Raw genomic sequence first — 18,561 nt, forward strand, 5'->3', positions numbered from 1 at the left:
CGCGCTCTCTCCCCTTCGCTCTCTCTCCCCTTCGCTCTCTCTCCCCTTCGCTCTCTCCCCCCTTCGCTCTCTCTCCCCTTTGCTCTCTCTCCCCTTCGCTCTCTCCCCCTTCGCTCTCCCCACTTCGCTCTCCCCCCTTCTTTCTTTCCCATTTCACTCTCCTTCACTCTCTCCCTCTTCATTCTCTCCCCTCTCACTCTCTCCCCTCTCACTCTCTCCCCTCTCACTCTCTCCCCTCTCACTCTCTCCCCTCTCACTCTCTCCCCTTCACTCTCTCCCCTTCACTCTCTCCCCTTCTCTCTCTCCCCTTCTCTCTCTCCCCTTCTCTCTCTCTCCCCTTCACTCTCTCTCCCCTTCACTCTCTCTCCCCTTCACTCTCTCTCCCCTTCACTCTCTCCCCTTCACTCTCTCCCCTTCACTCTCTCCCCTTCACTCTCTCCCCTTCACTCTCTCCCCTTCACTCTCTCCACCCATCACTCTCTCCCCTTCACTCTCTCCCCTTCACTCTCTCCCCTTCACTCTCTCCCCTTCACTCTCTCCCCTTCACTCTCTCCCCTTCACTCTCTCCCCTTCACTCTCTCCCCTTCACTCTCTCTCCCCTTCACTCTCTCCCCCTTCACTCTCTCTCCCCTTCACTCTCTCTCCCCTTCACTCTCTCTCCCCTTCACTCTCTCCCCTTCACTCTCTCCCCTTCACTCTCTCCCCTTCACTCTCTCCCCTTCACTCTCTCCCCTTCCCTTTCTCCCCTTCCCCCTCTCCCCGTCCCTCTCTCCCCGTCCCTCTCTCCCCTTCCCTCTCTCCTCTTCACTCTCTCCTCTTCACTCTCTCCTTCTCTCTCCCCCCTTAACTCCCTCCCTTTCACTCTCTCCTTCTCCCTCCTCTTCACTCTCTCCTTCTCCCTCCCCTTCACTCACTCTCCCCTTCGCTCTCTCTCCCCTTCGCTCTCTCTCCCCTTCGCGCTCTCTCCCCTTCACTCTCTCCCCTTCACTCTCTCCCCTTCACTCTCTCCCCTTCACTCTCTCCCCTTCACTCTCTCCACCCATCACTCTCTCCCCTTCACTCTCTCCCCTTCACTCTCTCCCCTTCACTCTCTCCCCTTCACTCTCTCCCCTTCACTCTCTCCCCTTAACTCTCTCCCCTTCACTTTCTCTCCCCTTCACTCTCTCTCCCCTTCACTCTCTCTCCACTTCACTCTCTCTCCCCTTCACTCTCTCCGCCTTCACTCTCTCTCCTTCACTCTCTCCCCCCTTCACTCTCTCCCCCCCTACACTCTCTCCCCTTCACTCTCTCCCCTTCACTCTCTCCCCTTCACTCTCTCCCCTTCACTCTCTCCCCTTCCCTTTCTCCCCTTCCCTCTCTCCCCTTCCCTCTCTCCCCTTCCCTCTCTCCCCTTCACTCTATCCTCTTCACTCTCTCCTCTTCACTCTCTCCTCTCTCCCCCCTTAACTCCCTCCCTTTCACTCTCTCCTTCTCCCTCCCCTTCACTCTCTCCTTCTCCCTCCCCTTCACTCACTCTCCCCTTCGCTCTCTCTCCCCTTCGCTCTCTCTCCCCTTCGCGCTCTCTCCCCTTCGCTCTCTCTCCCCTTCGCTCTCTCTCCCCTTCGCTCTCTCCCCCCTTCGCTCTCTCTCCCCTTTGATCTCTCTCCCCTTCGCTCTCTCCCCCTTCGCTCTCCCCACTTCGCTCTCCCCCCCTTCTTTCTTTCCCATTTCACTCTCTCTCCTTCACTCTCTCCCTCTTCATTCTCTCCCCTCTCACTCTCTCCCCTCTCACTCTCTCCCCTCTCACTCTCTCCCCTCTCACTCTCTCCCCTCTCACTCTCTCCCCTTCACTCTCTCCCCTTCACTCTCTCCCCTGCACTCTCTCCCCTTCTCTCTGTCCCCTTCTCTCTCTCCCCTTCTCTCTCTCTCCCCTTCACTCTCTCTCCCCTTCACTCTCTCTCCCCTTCACTCTCTCTCCCCTTCACTCTCTCTCCCCTTCACTCTCTCCCCTTCACTCTCTCCCCTTCACTCTCTCCCCTTCACTCTCTCCCCTTCACTCTCTCCCCTTCACTCTCTCCCCTTCACTCTCTCCCCTTCACTCTCTCCCCTTCACTCTCTCCACCCATCACTCTCTCCCCTTCACTCTCTCCCCTTCACTCTCTCCCCTTCACTCTCTCCCCTTCACTCTCTCCCCTTCACTCTCTCCCCTTCACTCTCTCTCCCCTTCACTCTCTCTCCCCTTCACTCTCTCCCCCTTCACTCTCTCTCCCCTTCACTCTCTCTCCCCTTCACTCTCTCTCCCCTTCACTCTCTCCCCCTTCACTCTCTCTCCTTCACTCTCTCCCCTCTTTACTCTCTCCCCCCTTCACTCTCTCCCCTTCACTCTCTCTCCACTTCACTCTCTCTCCGCTTCCCTCTCTCCCCTTCCCTCTCTCCCCTTCCCTCTCTCCTCTTCCCTCTCTCCCCTTCCCTCTCTCCCCTTCCCTCTCTCCCCTTCCCTCTCTCCCCTTCCCTCTCTCCCCTTCCCTCTCTCTCCTTCACTCTCTCCCATTCACTCTCTCTCCTTCACTCTCTCTCCTTCACTCTCTCTCCTTCACTCTCTCCCTCTCACTCGCTCCCCTTCACTCTCTGCCCTTCACTCTCTCTCCTTCACTCTCTCCCTCTCACTCTCTCCCCTTCACTCTCTCCCCTGCGCTCTCTCCCCTTCACTCTCTCCCCTTCACTCTCTCCCCTTCACTCTCTCCCCTTCCCTTTCTCCCCTTCCCTCTCTCCCCGTCCCTCTCTCCCATTCCCTCTCTCCCCTTCCCTCTCTCCTCTTCACTCTCTCCTCTTCACTCTCTCCTTCTCTCTCCCCCCTTAACTCCCTCCCTTTCACTCACAACTTCTCCATCCCCTTCACTCTCTCCTTCTCCCTCCCCTTCACTCACTCTCCCCTTCGCTCTCTCTCCCCTTCGCTCTCTCTCCCCTTCGCGCTCTCGCCCCTTCGCTCTCTCTCCCCTTCGCTCTCTCTCCCCTTCGCTCTCTCTCCCCTTCGCTCTCTCTCCCCTTCACTCTCTCTCCCCTTCACTCTCTCCCCTTCACTCTCTCTCCTTCACTCTCTCCCCGCCTTCACTCTATCCCCCCCTTCACTCTCTCCCCTTCACTCTCTCTCCACTTCACTCTCTCTCCCCTTCCCTCTCTCCCCTTCCCTCTCTCCACTTCCCTCTCTCCCCTTCCCTCTCTCCCCTTCCCTCTCTCCCCTTCCCTCTCTCCCCTTCCCTCTCTCTCCTTCACTCTCTCCCTCTCACTCGCTCCCCTTCACTCTCTCCCCTTCACTCTCTCTCCTTCACTCTCTCCCTCTCACTCTCTCCCCTTCACTCTCTCCCCTGCACTCTCTCCCCTTCACTCTCTCCCCTTCACTCTCTCCCCTTCACTCTCTCCCCTTCCCTCTCTCCCCTTCCCTCTCTCCCCTTCCCCCTCTCCCCTTCACTCTCTCCTCTTCAATCTCTCCTCTTCACTCTCTCCTTCTCACTCCCCCCTAAACTCCCTCCCTTTCACTCTCTCCTTCTCCCTCCCCTTCACTCTCTCCTTCTCCCTCCCCTTCACTCACTCTCCCCTTCGCTCTCTCTCCCCTTCGCTCTCTCTCCCCTTCGCGCTCTCTCCCCTTCGCTCTCTCTCCCCTTCGCTCTCTCTCCCCTTCGCTCTCTCTCCCCTTCGCTCTCTCTCCCCTTTGCTCTCTCTCCCCTTCGCTCTCTCTCCCCTTTACTCTCTCTCCCCTTCACTCTCTCCCCTTCACTCTCTCCCCTTCACTCTCTCCCCTTCACTCTCTCCCCTTCACTCTCTCCCCTTCACTCTCTCCCCTTCACTCTCTCCCCTTCACGCTCTCCCCTTCACGCTCTCCCCTTCACGCTCTCCCCTTCACTCTCTCCCCTTCACTCTCTCCCCCTTCACTCTCTCCCCCTTCACTCTCTCCCCCTTCACTCTCTCCCCCTTCACTCTCTCCCCCTTCACTCTCCCCCTTCCCTCTCTCCCCTTCCCTCTCTCCCCTTCCCTCTCTCCCCTTCCCTCTCTCCCCTTCCCTCTCTGCCCTTCACTCTCTCCTTCTCTCTCTCCCCTTCACTCTCCATCCCTTTCACTCTCTCCTTCTCCCTCCCCTTCACTCTCTCCTTCTCCCTCCCCTTCGTTCTCTCTCCCCATCGTTCTCTCTCCCCTTCGCTCTCTCTCCGCTTCGCATTCTCCCCCTTCGCTCTCCCCCTTCGCTCTCCCTCCTTCTTTCTTTCCCATTTCACTCTCTCCCCTCTCACTCTCTCCCCTCCCACTCTCTCCCCTCTCACTCTCTCCCCTCTCGCTCTTTCCCCTTTACTCTCTCCCCTTCACTCTCTCCCCTTCACTCTATCCCCTTCACTCTCTCCCCTTCACTCTCTCCCCTTCATTCGCTCCGCTTTACTCTATCTCCTTCACTCTCTCCCCTTCACTCTCTCCCCTTCACTCTCTCCCCTTCACTCTCTCCCGTTCACTCTCTCCCCTTCACTCTCTCCCCTTCACTCTCCCCCTTCACTCTCCCCCTTCACTCTCCCCCTTCACTCTCTCCCCTTCACTCTCTCTCTCCTTCACTCTCTCTCCCCTTCACTCTCTCCCCTTCCCTCTCTCCCCTTCCCTCTCTCCCCTTCACTCTCCCCCTTCACTCTCCCCCTTCACTCTCTCCCCTTCACTCTCTCTCCCCTTCACTCTCTCTCCCCTTCACTCTCTCCCTCTCACTCGCTCCCCTTCACTCTCTCCCCTTCACTCTCTCTCCTTCACTCTCTCCTCTCACTCTCTCCCCTTCACTCTCTCCCCTGCACTCTCTCCCCTTCACTCTCTCCCCTTCACTCTCTCCCCTTCACTCTCTCCCCTTCACTCTCTCCCCTTCCCTCTCTCCCCTTCCCTCTCTCCCCTTCCCTCTCTCCCCTTCCCTCTCTCCTCTTCACTCTCTCCTCTTCACTCTCTCCTTCTCTCTCACCCCTTAACTCCCTCCCTTTCACTCTCTCCTTCTCCCTCCCCTTCACTCTCTCCTTCTCCCTCCCCTTCGCTCACTCTCCCCTTCGCTCTCTCTCCCCTTCGCTCTCTCTCCCCTTCGCTCTCTCTCCCCTTCGCTCTCTCTCCCCTTCGCTCTCTCTCCCCTTCGCTCTCTCTCCCCTTCGCTCTCTCTCCCCTTCGCTCTCTCCCCCTTCGCTCTCCCCACTTCGCTCTCCCCCCTTCACTCTCTCCTTCACTCTCTCCCCTTCACTCTCTCCCCTTCACTCTCTCCCCTTCCCTCTCTCCCCTTCCCTCTCTCCCCTTCCCTCTCTCCACTTCCCTCTCTCCCCTTCCCTCTCTCCTCTTCACTCTCTCCTCTTCACTCTCTCCTTCTCTCTCACCCCTTAACTCCCTCCCTTTCACTCTCTCCTTCTCCCTCCCCTTCACTCTCTCCTTCTCCCTCTCCTTCGCTCACTCTCCCCTTCGCTCTCTCTCCCCTTCGCTCTCTCTCCCCTTCGCTCTCTCTCCCCTTCGCTCTCTCTCCCCTTCGCTCTCTCTCCCCTTCGCTCTCTCTCCCCTTCGCTCTCTCTCCCCTTCGCTCTCCCCACTTCGCTCTCCCCCCTTCACTCTCTCCTTCTCTCTCTCCCCTTCACTCTCTCCTCTTCACTCTCTCCTTCTCTCTCACCCCTTAACTCCCTCCCTTTCACTCTCTCCTTCTCCCTCCCCTTCACTCTCTCCTTCTCCCTCCCCTTCGCTCACTCTCCCCTTCGCTCTCTCTCCCCTTCGCTCTCTCTCCCCTTCGCTCTCTCTCCCCTTCGCTCTCTGTCCCCTTCGCTCTCTCTCCCCTTCGCTCTCTCTCCCCTTCGCTCTCTCCCCCTTCGCTCTCCCCACTTCGCTCTCCCCCCTTCTTTCTTTCCCATTTCACTCTCTCTCCTTCACTCCCTCCCTCTTCATTCTCTCCCCTCTGACTCTCTCCCCTCTCACTCTCTGCCGTCTCACTCTCTCCCCTCTCACTCTCTCCCCTCTCACTCTCTCCCCTCTCACTCTCTCCCCTTCACTCTCTCCCCTTCACTCTCTCCCCTTCTCTCTCTCCCCTTCTCTCTCTCCCCTTCTCTCTCTCCCCTTCACTCTCTCCCCTTCACTCTCTCCCCTTCACTCTCTCCCCTTCATTCTCCCCGCTTCACTCTCTCCGCTTCACTCTCTCACCTTCACTCTCTCTCCTTCACTCTCTCTCCCCTTCACTCTCTCCCCTTCACTCTCTCTCCCCTTCACTCTCTCTCCCCTTCACTCTCTCTCCCCTTCACTCTCTCCCCTTCACTCTCTCCCCTTCACTCTCTCCCCTTCACTCTCTCCCCTTCACTCTCTCCCCTTCACTCTCTCCCCTTCACGCTCTCCCCTTCACTCTCTCCCCTTCACTCTCTCCCCTTCTCTCTCCCCCTTCACTCTCTTGTTCACTCACTCTTTCGTTCACTCTCTCCCTCTTCACTCTCTCCCCTTCACTCTCTCCCCTTCACTCTCTCCCCTTCACTCTCTCCCCTTCATTCTCTCCCCCTTCACTCTCTTGTTCACACACTCTCTCGTTCACTCTGTCCCTCTTCACTCTCTCCCCTTCACTCTCTCCCCTTCACTCTCTCCCCTTCTCTCTCTCCCCTTCACTCTCTCCCCTTCACTCTCTCCCCTTCACTCTCTCCCCTTCACTCTCTCCCCTTCACTCTCTCCCCTTCACTCTCTCTCCTTCACTCTCTCTCCTTCACTCTCTCCCTTTCTCACTCCTTCACACTCTCCCCTTCACTCTCTCTCCCCTTCACTCGCTCCCCTTCACTCGCTCCCCTTCACTCGCTCCCCTTCACTCTCTCCCCTTCATTCTCTCCCCCTTCACTCTCTTGTTCACACACTCTCTCGTTCACTCTCTCCCTCTTCACTCTCTCCCCTTCACTCTCTCCCCTTCACTCTCTCCCCTTCACTCTCTCCCCTTCACTCTCTCCCTTTCTCAATCCTTCACACTCTCCCCTTCACTCTCGCTCCCCTTCACTCGCTCCCCTTCACTCGCTCCCCTTCACTCTCTCTCCTTCACTCTCTCCCCTTCACTCTCTCCCCTTCACTCTCTCTCCTTCACTCTCTCCCCTTCACTCGCTCCCCTTCACTCTCTCTCCTTCACTCTCTCCCCTTCACTCTCTCCCCTTCACTCTCTCTCCTTCACACTCTCCCCTTCACTCTCTCCCTTTCCCTGATTCCTGGGATGGCGCGACTGTCATATGAGGAGAGACTAAGTCAGTTAGGGTTATATTTAATGGAGTTTAGAAGATTGAGAGGGGATCTCAGAGAAACGTATAAAATTCTACCAGGACTAGACAGGGTAGATTCAGAAAGAATGTTCCCGAGGGTGGGGGAGTCCAGAACTAGGGGTCATAGTTTGAGGATAAGGGTTAGGACTGAGGTGAGGAGAAATTTCTTCACCCAGAGTGCGGTGAATCTGCAGAATTCGCTACCACAGAAAGTGGCTGAGCCCAAAACGTTGTGTAATTCAAGAAGGAATTAGATACAGCTCTTGGGGGAGAAAGGGGGTAAGGCAGAATCAGGGTATTGATGATCAGCCATGATCATAATGAATGGCAGAGTAGGCTCGAAGGGCCGAATGGCCTCCTCCTGCCTCTATTTTCAGCTGCCTGCTGTTCCTGGCCCCACTCCCAGTGTTGGCCCTTCTTTAACAGGCGGGGGGGCCATGTTCGGGAGGAACTTGCCAGAGTGGTTAATGAGGCCCAGGAACGAATGGAGTTCATTGGGCCACTTGGCACGGAGGCCTGCCGAATTGCCTGCAGTTTTTCTTGCACCGAGTGCGACCCATGTTGGTCAACGCGGCAGGTAGGGTGCGTCACCTCAACGGCGTTGGATATGCACGTCTCCCGCCGGAGGCGGTCGCTGGCCTCGTCAAAACACAGCACCTCGGCCATATTTCACAGGTGCTCCTGATCGGACGAGCCCGTGATCAGGACGTCATCGAGATGGATCGCCATGTGAGGTAGGCCTTGTAGGATATTCTCCATTACTTGCTGGAATATAACGCGGAGGAAACCCCAAAGGGCAGGCGTATGTTCACGGTGACGAAGCGTCTGCACCGGGGGGGGGGGGGGGGGGGGGGGCGTGGCCAGGACCAGCAGGAGATAAGTATGACTCATGTAGAGTTTTCATAGAATTTACAGTGCAGAAGGATGCCATTCGGCCCATTGAGTCTGCACCGGCTCTTGGAAAGAGCACCCTACCCAAGGTCAACACCTCCACCCTATTCCCCATAACCCAGCAACCCCACCCAACACTAAGGGCAAATTTGGACACGAAGGGCAATTTATCATGGCCAATCCACCTAACCTGCACATCTTTGGACTGGGAGGAAATCGGAGCACCCGGAGGAAACCCACGCAGACACGGGGAGGACGTGCAGACTCCGCACAGACAGTGACCCAAGCCGGAATCGAACCTGGGACCCTGGAGCTGTGAAGCAATTGTGCTATCCACAATGCTACCGTGCTGCCCACGTTTTGTCTACGTGCGACTCCCGCTGAGCTTTGTGTAAAGATCCTCGATCCAAGGGACCGGATAGTGGTCCAGCCGGGATACACGGCTCACCGTCATCTTATGGTCCCTGCATAAACATACTGATACGTCAGAACCGGGATGACTGGCGCCACCCAGTTGGAGAACTGCACCTGGAGTACGATGTCCAAACCCACCATCCGGTCCAATTCTGCGACTTCCTTGGGTGGTAGGGCGTATGGAACAGGTTAGGCTCGGACGCAGCACGATTGAGCGGTTGGGGCCCATGCTTATTTGAGCCACTGCCCCTTTGATGGTGCCCAAGCCATCCTGTAATACCGAGAGAAATCTGGTCAGAGCCCCTTCAGGGCCCTGTGGATGCATGAGGCACACCCGCTGCCAATCCAGTTGTAGTTGACACAACCAGTCACACCCCAGCAGGCTAGGGCCGCTCCCGGGGACCAGTACCAGACTTGTGGATTGCTGATCACACTCAACCGCTTCAGAATGGCTGAAGTGCCCGCTATTGCCCCATATAAGTGGCCAACCGCACATTGGTGCCCAACAGGGTCAACGATTGAACGCCAGACCCCGTCAAATGTGCGGCGACTGACTACAGACACAGCTGCCACAGTGTCGAGCTCCATGCCAATTGAGTGGCCATTAATCTGCAGGGAGATCCGGGTGGGCATCACACTTGGTGCAGCCACGCAGTGTAACTGCTGGTAGGTACTGTCCGCACCTTCCGCACAGTGAGCCCTGTCACCTGGCAGCCATGCCTAGCAGTCCGGTGGGCAGGCAGATCCTCTCGGGGGTCTCCTGGTCCCTGCAAGTTGTTGCAGCCCACGCTGGTTGGTGGGAATTTTCCGACCCCTCAAGGCTGGGCGAGAATGCCCGGCGGTGTCCCCGGCCTCTGTTACAGCAACCCTTGTTCCTGTCGGTGTCCCACTGCCGGGGACCAGCTTCCTCAGTTCCAGCCGAGTGTGGTTGGCATTCACCTTGGCCTCCCAGACTGAGCGCCGCCATTCCCTGGAGTTCCTGGACCGCTTGTTCGGTCCTTTCTCTGGAGATGGCTATCTCCACCGCGTGTTGCAAGTGGGTCTCAGCTCGCAATTTCATCCCCGTGGCCTCGTCGCGAAGTCCACACACTGAGCTGTCCTGGAGCGTCTCATTTGATGTCGCTCCGAATTCGCATGTCTCTGCCAGTTTTCGGAGGCGGGTCAGGGGGTCACTCACTTGGCCGTGAGCAGCCTGCGTGTGAAACCGGAAACAGTGTACAATGAGGCGGTTTCGGGTCAAAATACTCCCTCCGCTAACCATGGCCGGGCATCTGAGTGGGGGGCGGGGGGGGGGGGGGGGGGGGGGGGGGGGGGGGGTAGTCTGGGTGAGTTGGGATTTTTATTCCCTGTAGGTAGGCCCTCCGCAAACCGTGAGCAATACCGTAGTTTGTCTCTCATCAATGGTAATTGCATTCGTCGTTACAGAAAGTGCATACGTTGGACGTATTGTCCCCAGTTGCCTGTACCTGCGTGAAATGGCTCAAGATGCCCTATATGCAGCATTCCAGCAGTCCGTAGAGAGGTCACCTGAGCCTAGATGTGGTGTACAGGGCATGTAGCAACCGGTGTCAATGGCAGCTTCACTGAATCCTACCCTCGTTGCCAGTGTTGAATCTGCGGTAAGCAGGAAGCAAAGACGATTGATAGAAATGAACGAACAAGGTTTATTACAATACAAATCCAAACACGTCCGCTCCCCTAAGATCTCCTTCCCTGACCTGCACCCAGGCCGGGTTTTTATGGGAGTCGGGGCTCTCCCTGCTAAGGGGAAGCCCCGCCCCCTTAATGGGGCAGTTTTAATTTTGGTGGGGGGGAGGGTGGTTATGGGAAATTGTATGGTCCTGATCTAGGGACCTCCATTGGGGGTTATAACAGAGAGATTGGCTTTGTATCTGCTGGAGTTTAGAAGAGTAAGAGACGACTTGACTGAAACCTTTAAGATCCTGAGCGATATTGACAGGATGGATGTGGAGAGGATGTTTCCACTTTTGGGAGAATCTAGAACTCGGGGTCACTGTTTACAAATTAGGGCTCGCTTATTCAAGACAGAGATCACGAAAAAAAGATTCTCTCAGAGGGTTGCGAGTCTCTCGAACGCTCCATCTCAAAGGCAGTGGTCTTTGAATATTTTTGAGGCAGAGCGAGATAGATTCTTGATTAACAAGGGGGTGAAAGGTCGGCAGGAATGTGGGAATGAGGTCACAATCAGGTCAGCTGTGATCTGATTGAATGGTGGAGCAGGTTCGAGGGGCCGAGTGGCCTATGTGATGTTCTCTGTTGGGTTTATCAGGATGGCTTGAGAACGTAGTGTTGACAAAGAACATCAAGCTGAGCCAATGGACAAAGCTGATTTATTTACATGACTAAATTATAGATTCTAACCAGTCAACCAGGAATAAGTTATTAAATAAAACAATATGATATCTCTTAGCTACGCAACTAACCTATCTCACGCCTAACCACCTTCTCCCAGAATCCCAGGAGTCACACAATATTTATACGACTGCTCCTTATCTCCATCTGGTGGTGGGAAGTATTAACATCTTATTGTTGACCCTTTGTATTCCTTACAATACACATACCCTCTCCTGCTCCTAATTCAAGTGTTTGTCCATTCACTTAGCTTTGTCAATTGCATGATAATCAGCAGCTGATTTCCTTGCCCATGTCGGATCCAATTGGCGTGATGCCATGAGGCTCTGACACATGTGGGCTCCGGGTATTTCTCAGGACACTCAGGGAAACTCCCTCTCAACTGTACAGCACTGTGCCAGAGCCTGTCGCTCGGAAGGAGGCCAGGATGGATCATCCACTCGTCACTAATGGCTGGAACTGCTTGAGCTTTACCTTTTCGCACTGGTTTGCTCAGTTCCCTCAGCAATAAAGGTGGACTATTTGTGGAGCCCCACCACTCGGGGCTGAATGCGGCTGGACTTTGATCCTTTGGTTGCGGGACTGATTGTGGGACTGCCCGGGTTTCCTCCGGGTGCTCCGGTTTCCTCCCACAGTCCAAAGGTGCGCAGGCGAGGTGGATTGGCCGTGATAAATTGTCCCTTCGTGTCCGAAGCTCAGGTGGGGTTGCGGGGTTGGGGTGGGGGAGTGGGTCTGGGTGGAGTGCTCTTTCGGAGGTTCAGTGCAGTTGGACCGAAGCCCCTCCTTCTGCACTGTCGGGATTCGGCGATTCCAACTGAAAATCTACCTTTGTCGAGTTTTCTTCTGCAAGCTTATCATTTAGACATTTCAAATCCTCAACCAAGTGTTCTACGCCTCGTTCATGATGCTCAAGTGTTCTCATAAATTCCCATTTTCATGAGCAAACTCATCTTTTACACATGAAACTGCTTCTCGACACTGTGCAGATTTTCCTTCTGATCCACTCGCCTCACTGAAGTCTCCCTCTTCAGCTTACTGCCTGTTCCTGAGGAGTTTGAGGTAAACCACTTGGGATCCTGACCGGGTCATTTCTTTAATCTGAATGTCAGTAATGATCAAACGTTTTTATCCTCTATTTCACAGGCCTGTTTTGACAACAAGTGTCGAGATGTGAGTGAGCTCAAAGTGGAAGAATGTGATGACACCTGCCATAGTAAAGGGGTATGAAATGATCCCTCCCCTTTTTGTCATGCTGATAAGTTCATTTGTTGGTGTCTGTTGAGAACCATAGAATTACTACAGAGCAGAAGGAGGCCATTCAGCCCGTCGAGTCTGCACCAACCCTCTGAGTGAGCGCCCTACCTGATGCCCACTCGGTTGCCCTATCCCCGTAACCCCACCTAACCTGTGGACAAGATTTTGGATTTGGATTTGGATTTGGATTGGATTTGTTTATTGTCACGTGTACCGAGGTACAGGGAAAAGTATTTTTCTGCGAGCAGCTCAACAGATCATTAAATACATGAGAAGAAAAGGGAATAATAGAAAATACATAATAGGGCAACACAACATATACAATGTAACTACATAAGCATGTTCTATGTTCTATGTTCTATAAGCACTGGCATCGGATGAAGCATACAGGGTGTAGTGTTAATGAGGTCAGTCCATAAGAGGGTCATTTAGGAGTCTGGTGACAGCGGGGAAGAAGCTGTTTTTGAGTCTGTTCGTGCGTGTTCTCAGACTTCTGTATCTCCTGCCTGATGGAAGAAGTTGGAAGAGTGAGTAAGCCGGGTGGGAGGGATCTTTGATTATGCTGCCCGCTTTCCCCAGGCAGCGGGAGGTGTAGATGGAGTCAATGGATGGGAGGCAGGTTCGTGTGATGGACTGGGCGGTGTTCACGACTCTCTGAAGTTTCTTGCGGTCCTGGGCCGAGCAGTTGTCATACCAGGCTGTGATGCAGCCCGATATGATGGGGCAATTTATCACGGCCAATCCACCTAACCTGTGCATCTTTGGACTGTGGGAGGGAACCAAAATTGCAAACTCCACGCAGACAGTGACCCGAGGTTGGAATTAAACCCGGGACACTGGCACTGTGAGGCAGCATTGCTAACCACTGCGCCAATCCGAATTTATTCAACAAATTTAAATTCCACTATCTACCATGTGGAGGTTTGATCCCATGTCCCAGAGCCTCTGAATTATTAATCCTGTGGCATCACCCCTACACCACATCACTTCCTCATTCACTGAGGAGATTGGAATATAAAGAGTCAGCGAATTGGCTCATGACAATGTCAAGTTCCACTTACTGCTAATTGGCTTCCCCTCAGATGGAGTATCGTATTCCATTTTGGCCACCAAAATGTTCGAAAGGTGTCAAATGCTTTCAACGGGTGCAGAGGCATCAATGGTAGAAGGTATCAATTAAATGAAGGTGGATAAAGAACTGCTGTTGTTCTATTTATAGCTGAAGCTGAAGAGAGATCTGCTCGGAATATCGAAATGATCATCAGTTTTGAAAGGATGAGGAGTCACAGTTTGTGCTGGCAGACATGTCGCTCTTCAAGTGAAATGTTTTAATGCAGCTATTTGCAGTGTTGTGGAATGCACCACCACAGATGGTGGAGGAAGCAGATTCAATCCTGCAGTTTTCACTGTTACACTATTTACCTATTTTAAATCTAATACTGGAACCAAAATTTCCCTTTTCTACTATGTGAGTTCGACAGAGATACAACCATCAGGCAAAGACTCTGACACCTAATTAATAATTGGTATCAAAGTTCATTGAGTGTACAAAAACTTTAGAAACTTATTCACTAACTCATAGAGGAACAATATGAAGATAAAAATCCTCATCAGTGAAACCGTATCAGCTCCACTTTCCAATGGGTGATCAATCGAAGGGGAGCAGACAATGGGTGGAATTCTCCAGCCGCGTGTTCCTCAGGCGCGCGGCATTCGCTGGCGGCGGGATTATAACTCCCCGCTGCTTGTCAGTGAGATTCCCAGTTTTGACCATGCCTTGCCGCTGGGAAACCCGTGGGCGGGGATACTCTGATGGCGGGAAAAGTGAATCAAAATGACCCCAGAGTTCCAGCAAATAACCTGAACTCCTCGCGGCAAAACAGAGAAACCGTCACTGTCTCCAAGAAGCTCCTCATTTTCCTGGGAGTTCCACTGACAGGGAATCTGTCAGCTACACTTTGGAAGGAGCAACTTGACAAGGAAATATTCAATGAATGGCCTGACACTGGGAAGTTCTGAGCAACAAAGGGACCTTGGCGTGTTTGTCCCTAGATCTCTGAAGGCAGAAGGGCAGGTTAATAGGGTGGTGAAAAAGGCATATGGGACACTCGCCTTTATCATAGAATTTACAGTGCAGAAGGAGGCCATTCAGCCCATCGAGTCGGCACTGGCTCCTGGAAAGAGCACCCTACCCAAGGTCAACACCTCCACCCTATCCCCATAACCCAGTAACCCCACCCAACACTAAGGGCAATTTTGGACACGAAGGGCAATTTAGCATGGCCAATCCACCTAACCTGCACGTCTTTGGACTCTGGGAGGAAACCGGACCACTCGGAGGAAACCCACGCAGACGCGGGGAGAACGTGCAGACTCCGCACAGACAGTGCGGAGCCGGGAATCGAACCTGGGACCCTGGAGCTGTGAAGCAATTGTGCTAACCACTATGCTACCGTGCTGTCCCAAATCGGGGCATAGATTACCAAAGCAGGGAGGTCACGTTGGAGTTATATGGGACTTTGGTGAGGCCACAGCTGGAGTACTGTGTGCAGTTCTGATCGCCACATTAGAGGAAGGATGTGATTGCACTGGAGGGGGTGCAGAGATTCACCAGGGTGTTTCCTGGGATGGAAGATTTAAGTTATGAAGAGAGGTTGGATTGGCTTGTGTTTTCACTGGAGCAGAGAAGACTGAGGGGGCGACCTGATCGAGGTGGACAAGATTATGAGGGGCCTGGACAGGGTGGATAGGGAGTAACTGTTCCCCTTAGTTGAAGGGTCGGTTACGAGGGGACACGCAGTTCAAGGTGAGGGGCGGGAGCTTCATGGCTGGATTTGAGGGAAAACATTTTTACCCAGAGGGTGGCGACGGTCTGGAACGCCCGGCCTGGGAGGGGGGTAGAGGCCGGTTACCTCACATCCTTCAAAAAGTATCTGAATGAGCACTTAGCACGTCTTAACATTCCAGGCTACGGGCCAAGTGCTGGACAATGGGATCAGGTCGGCAGGTCAGGTGCCTTTCATGCGGTGGTGCAGACCCGAGGGGCCGAAGGGCCTTTTCTGCACTGTATTTTTTTGTGATTCTGTCACCAAACCATTTCCACCACTAAGTGGGGGTGGCACGTTGGCACAGTGGTTAACATGGTTACCCCACAGCGCCAGGGACCCGGGTTCAACTCCAGCCTTGGGTGACTGTGCGGAGTCTGCACGTTCTCCCCATGTGTGCGTGGGTTTCCTCCGGGTGCTCCGGTTTCCTCCCACAGTCCAAAGCTGTGCAGGTTAGTCGGATTGGCCATGATAAATTGCCCCTCAGTGTACAAAGGTTAGGTGGGGTTACTGGATTGCGGGGGATTAGGACGAGGTAGGCGCAGAGAGAGTGTTGACGCAGACTCGATAGGCTGAATAACCTCCCTCTGCACTGTAGAGATTCTATTCTATTCTATTCTAACCATTCTCAATACTCCCCGGTCCATAATGTTGGAAACAAACTGTGCACTGACCGGAGACCACTCAACTATCCCTGAAGATGTAAACCGGTTCTTCTGCACTTGATTGTGATTCCCGTAACCCTTTTAAATACTCAAAAGATATCATAAGCTCATTTTCGCCATGTATTTGGAAAGAAGACTCAAAATTGTTGGTTCTGGCTAATAATACATTGAAACCTTGAAAAGTATCTTCCTTTAAACCATGCCTCAGATCTTGGTGTCTTTACAAAAGTCTCATTCATTAAAATGACTCAAGTGTCAAGGGCAGTGTGTGTTGCTGATAGGGAGGGAGGCCAAGGGCATTTCCCTCCCAGCTGTTACAGCACTTTCATTGTCTCAAAGCAAAAGCCGCTGGAGAAATATCCGACTTTTAATGAATTTCTGATGATTAATTCCTGATCCTCCAATTACAAAGTCATTGACCACTTCCTTCTCATGAAGCCATCTGTGTGTGCATCGTAATGCTGTCTTGGGTTAGTTTGGTGTAAAAGGTTAATAATAATCTTTATTATTGTCACAAGTAGGCTTACATTAACACTGCAATGAAGTTACTGTGAAAATCCCCTAGTCGCCTGTTCCGGCGCCTGTTTGGGTACACAGAGGGAGAATTCAGAATGTTCAATTCACCTAACAAGCACGTCGTTCGGGACTTGTGGGAGGAAACCGGAGCACCCGGAGGAAACCCACGCAGACACGGGGGAGAACGTGCAGACTCCGCACAGACAGTGAGCCAAGCCGGGAATCGATCCTGGGACCCTGCCGCTGTGAGGCTAACCACTGTGCTACCGTGACGCCATTGTTTGACACCATGTTGCACAGAGATGTCCAAAAGTTGGGTTAAAGAATTAGGTTTTAAAGAAGATCCTCTACTGAAGAAACTAAAGTCGCCATACTCCCCGAGGATCATAGGCTGCTCTCTCTTTAACTGCTGGTGATTTAATCTGAGGGTCACCACACCTCAGGCAAGGGGCAAGGTTGAGAAGGAACGGTCTTCATGGGTAACCTTACCCAGTATGGGAATTGAACTTCCGCTGTTGGCATTGATCTGTAGAACGAACCAGTGTTGACCCTGGACCCGAACCTGGTGAGAGACTGGTCCTGTTTGACGGATGACAATCCCGGAGATAGTGAGCACCATCGTTGAAGTTATGAATGAACATTGTGACGTCAGGTGTGAAGCGGCGAAGAGGTCGATGCGAACTGGGTAACGTCCTTGCAAACCTTGCTCACGATGTATCTTCGCACTGATGTCCGATAGAATCAAACTTGGTCGTGTACGAAGCTTACGACCCATTAAAATCTCAGTGGTGGCCACCATAATTACTGCGTGCAGCCTGGTCCTGTACAAGAATAAGATTCTTGCCAGTCTTGTGTCCATCGAACCGGATGTCCGTTTCTTGAGCCCCTGTTTAACCGTCTGCACAGCCCACTCTGCCAAACTGTTCGATGCTGGATGGGATGGGGCAGCGCGGATGTGGCGAATCACGTTGCTCTTCACAAAAGCGACAAACTCTTCACTCATAAAACAGGTCCTGTTATCCGTCACCAGCACCTCAGGGATTCCGTGGGCGGAAGAAGAAATATGAAATTACTCGATGGTCACCCGGGAGGTGATTGTCCCCGTCTTGTGGACCTCTGGCCACGTGGAGTGGGAGCCCACCAGGACGGGAAATATCCAACCCAAGAAGGGGCCGGCGAAATCGGTGTGCACACGGGTCCCAGGGCGCCCCGGCCACTCCCAAGGGTGTGGGGGTGCCGCCGCGGAGAGCTTCTGGTGTCCTTGACAGCTGGAGCATTGCTGGCCCAAAGTCTCGATATCCGTGTTCAAACCTGGCCACCAGATGTAGCTTCTCACCAGCATTTTGATTTGGGACACTCCGGGATGGCTGTTGCGAAGGTCCTTTAGTGCAGCAGCCTGTTCGTCGCAGGAACAACCCTGGCGCTCCACAGGAGGTTGCTTCCTCCATTGTCAGCTCCGACAATTTAGAGGAGAAAGCCTTCAACTCCCCTGGTCGCTGCCTGTGCTGCCCACCGTATGGCAGCAGATGTCGCACCTTGCCAAGTACAGGGTCAGTTTGTGTCCACTCCCGAACACATGCGGCAGTGACGGGCAAGGACTTCATGAAATTCAGGGCAGCGGTCACTTTGTCCACTGTAGGAGGGTCCGTGGATTCGATCTGCAGGGAACGACGGTTCAACACATCAGCATGCGCAATCTGGATCCCTGAACGGAGCTCGAAAGAGTATTCGTAAGCAGCCAATAACAGTCCAGCACTGAATCCTCGCGGACGCTATTGTCGGGATTGCCTTGTCCTCAGGGAAGAGGCCGGGCGGTGGCATGTGATCGGCGATGAAATGAAATGAAAAATGAAATGAAAATCGCTTATTGTCACAAGTAGGCTTCAAATGAAGTTACTGTGAAAAGCCCCTAGTCGCCACATTCCGGCGCCTGTTCGGGGAGGCTGTTACAGGAATTGAACCGTGCTGCTGGCCTGCCTTCAAAGCCAGCGATTTAGCCCTGTGCTAAACAGCCCCTTAAGTTAAAGAAATGGCAGCCATAGACGTATTGATGAAATCGCTTTACACCAAATACGATCGGCAGACAATCTTTCTGGATCTGTGCAAATTTTCACTCGCCCGCAGCCAGCGTCCGGAAGGCAAAAGCAACCGGACAGCAACGAGCGTCGTCCATTTGATGGGACAAAACGGCTGAAAGACTGCACGCCGAGGAGACTCCGATCAGAAACCGGGTGTGCTCATAGAGTCCATTTGTGCGTATTAATCGTGATTTACGTCCGTGAGGATTTATTGAGCTCCACCTGCAGATAAACGTTGTTCTTGTCCAGTTTCGTGAACGTACAGCCACTGGCCAATGTTGCATACAAATCCTCGATGCGAGGTAAA

The 18,561-nt window shown here is 53.6% G+C and overlaps 1 protein-coding gene across 1 annotated transcript in view; it reads left to right on the plus strand.

Annotated features, from left to right (window-relative positions):
* Positions 1 to 18,561, plus strand: part of LOC140409366 (disintegrin and metalloproteinase domain-containing protein 12-like) — a 572,650-nt gene that overhangs the window by 480,397 nt on the left and 73,692 nt on the right. The window contains exon 17 of the mRNA XM_072497805.1: positions 12,060 to 12,137. Coding sequence (XP_072353906.1) covers positions 12,060 to 12,137 — 78 coding nt within the window. The remainder of the gene's footprint in view (positions 1 to 12,059; positions 12,138 to 18,561) is intronic.

Source organism: Scyliorhinus torazame, chromosome 3 (assembly GCF_047496885.1).
Source record: "Scyliorhinus torazame isolate Kashiwa2021f chromosome 3, sScyTor2.1, whole genome shotgun sequence".
In the NCBI taxonomy this organism is placed as follows: domain Eukaryota; kingdom Metazoa; phylum Chordata; class Chondrichthyes; order Carcharhiniformes; family Scyliorhinidae; genus Scyliorhinus; species Scyliorhinus torazame.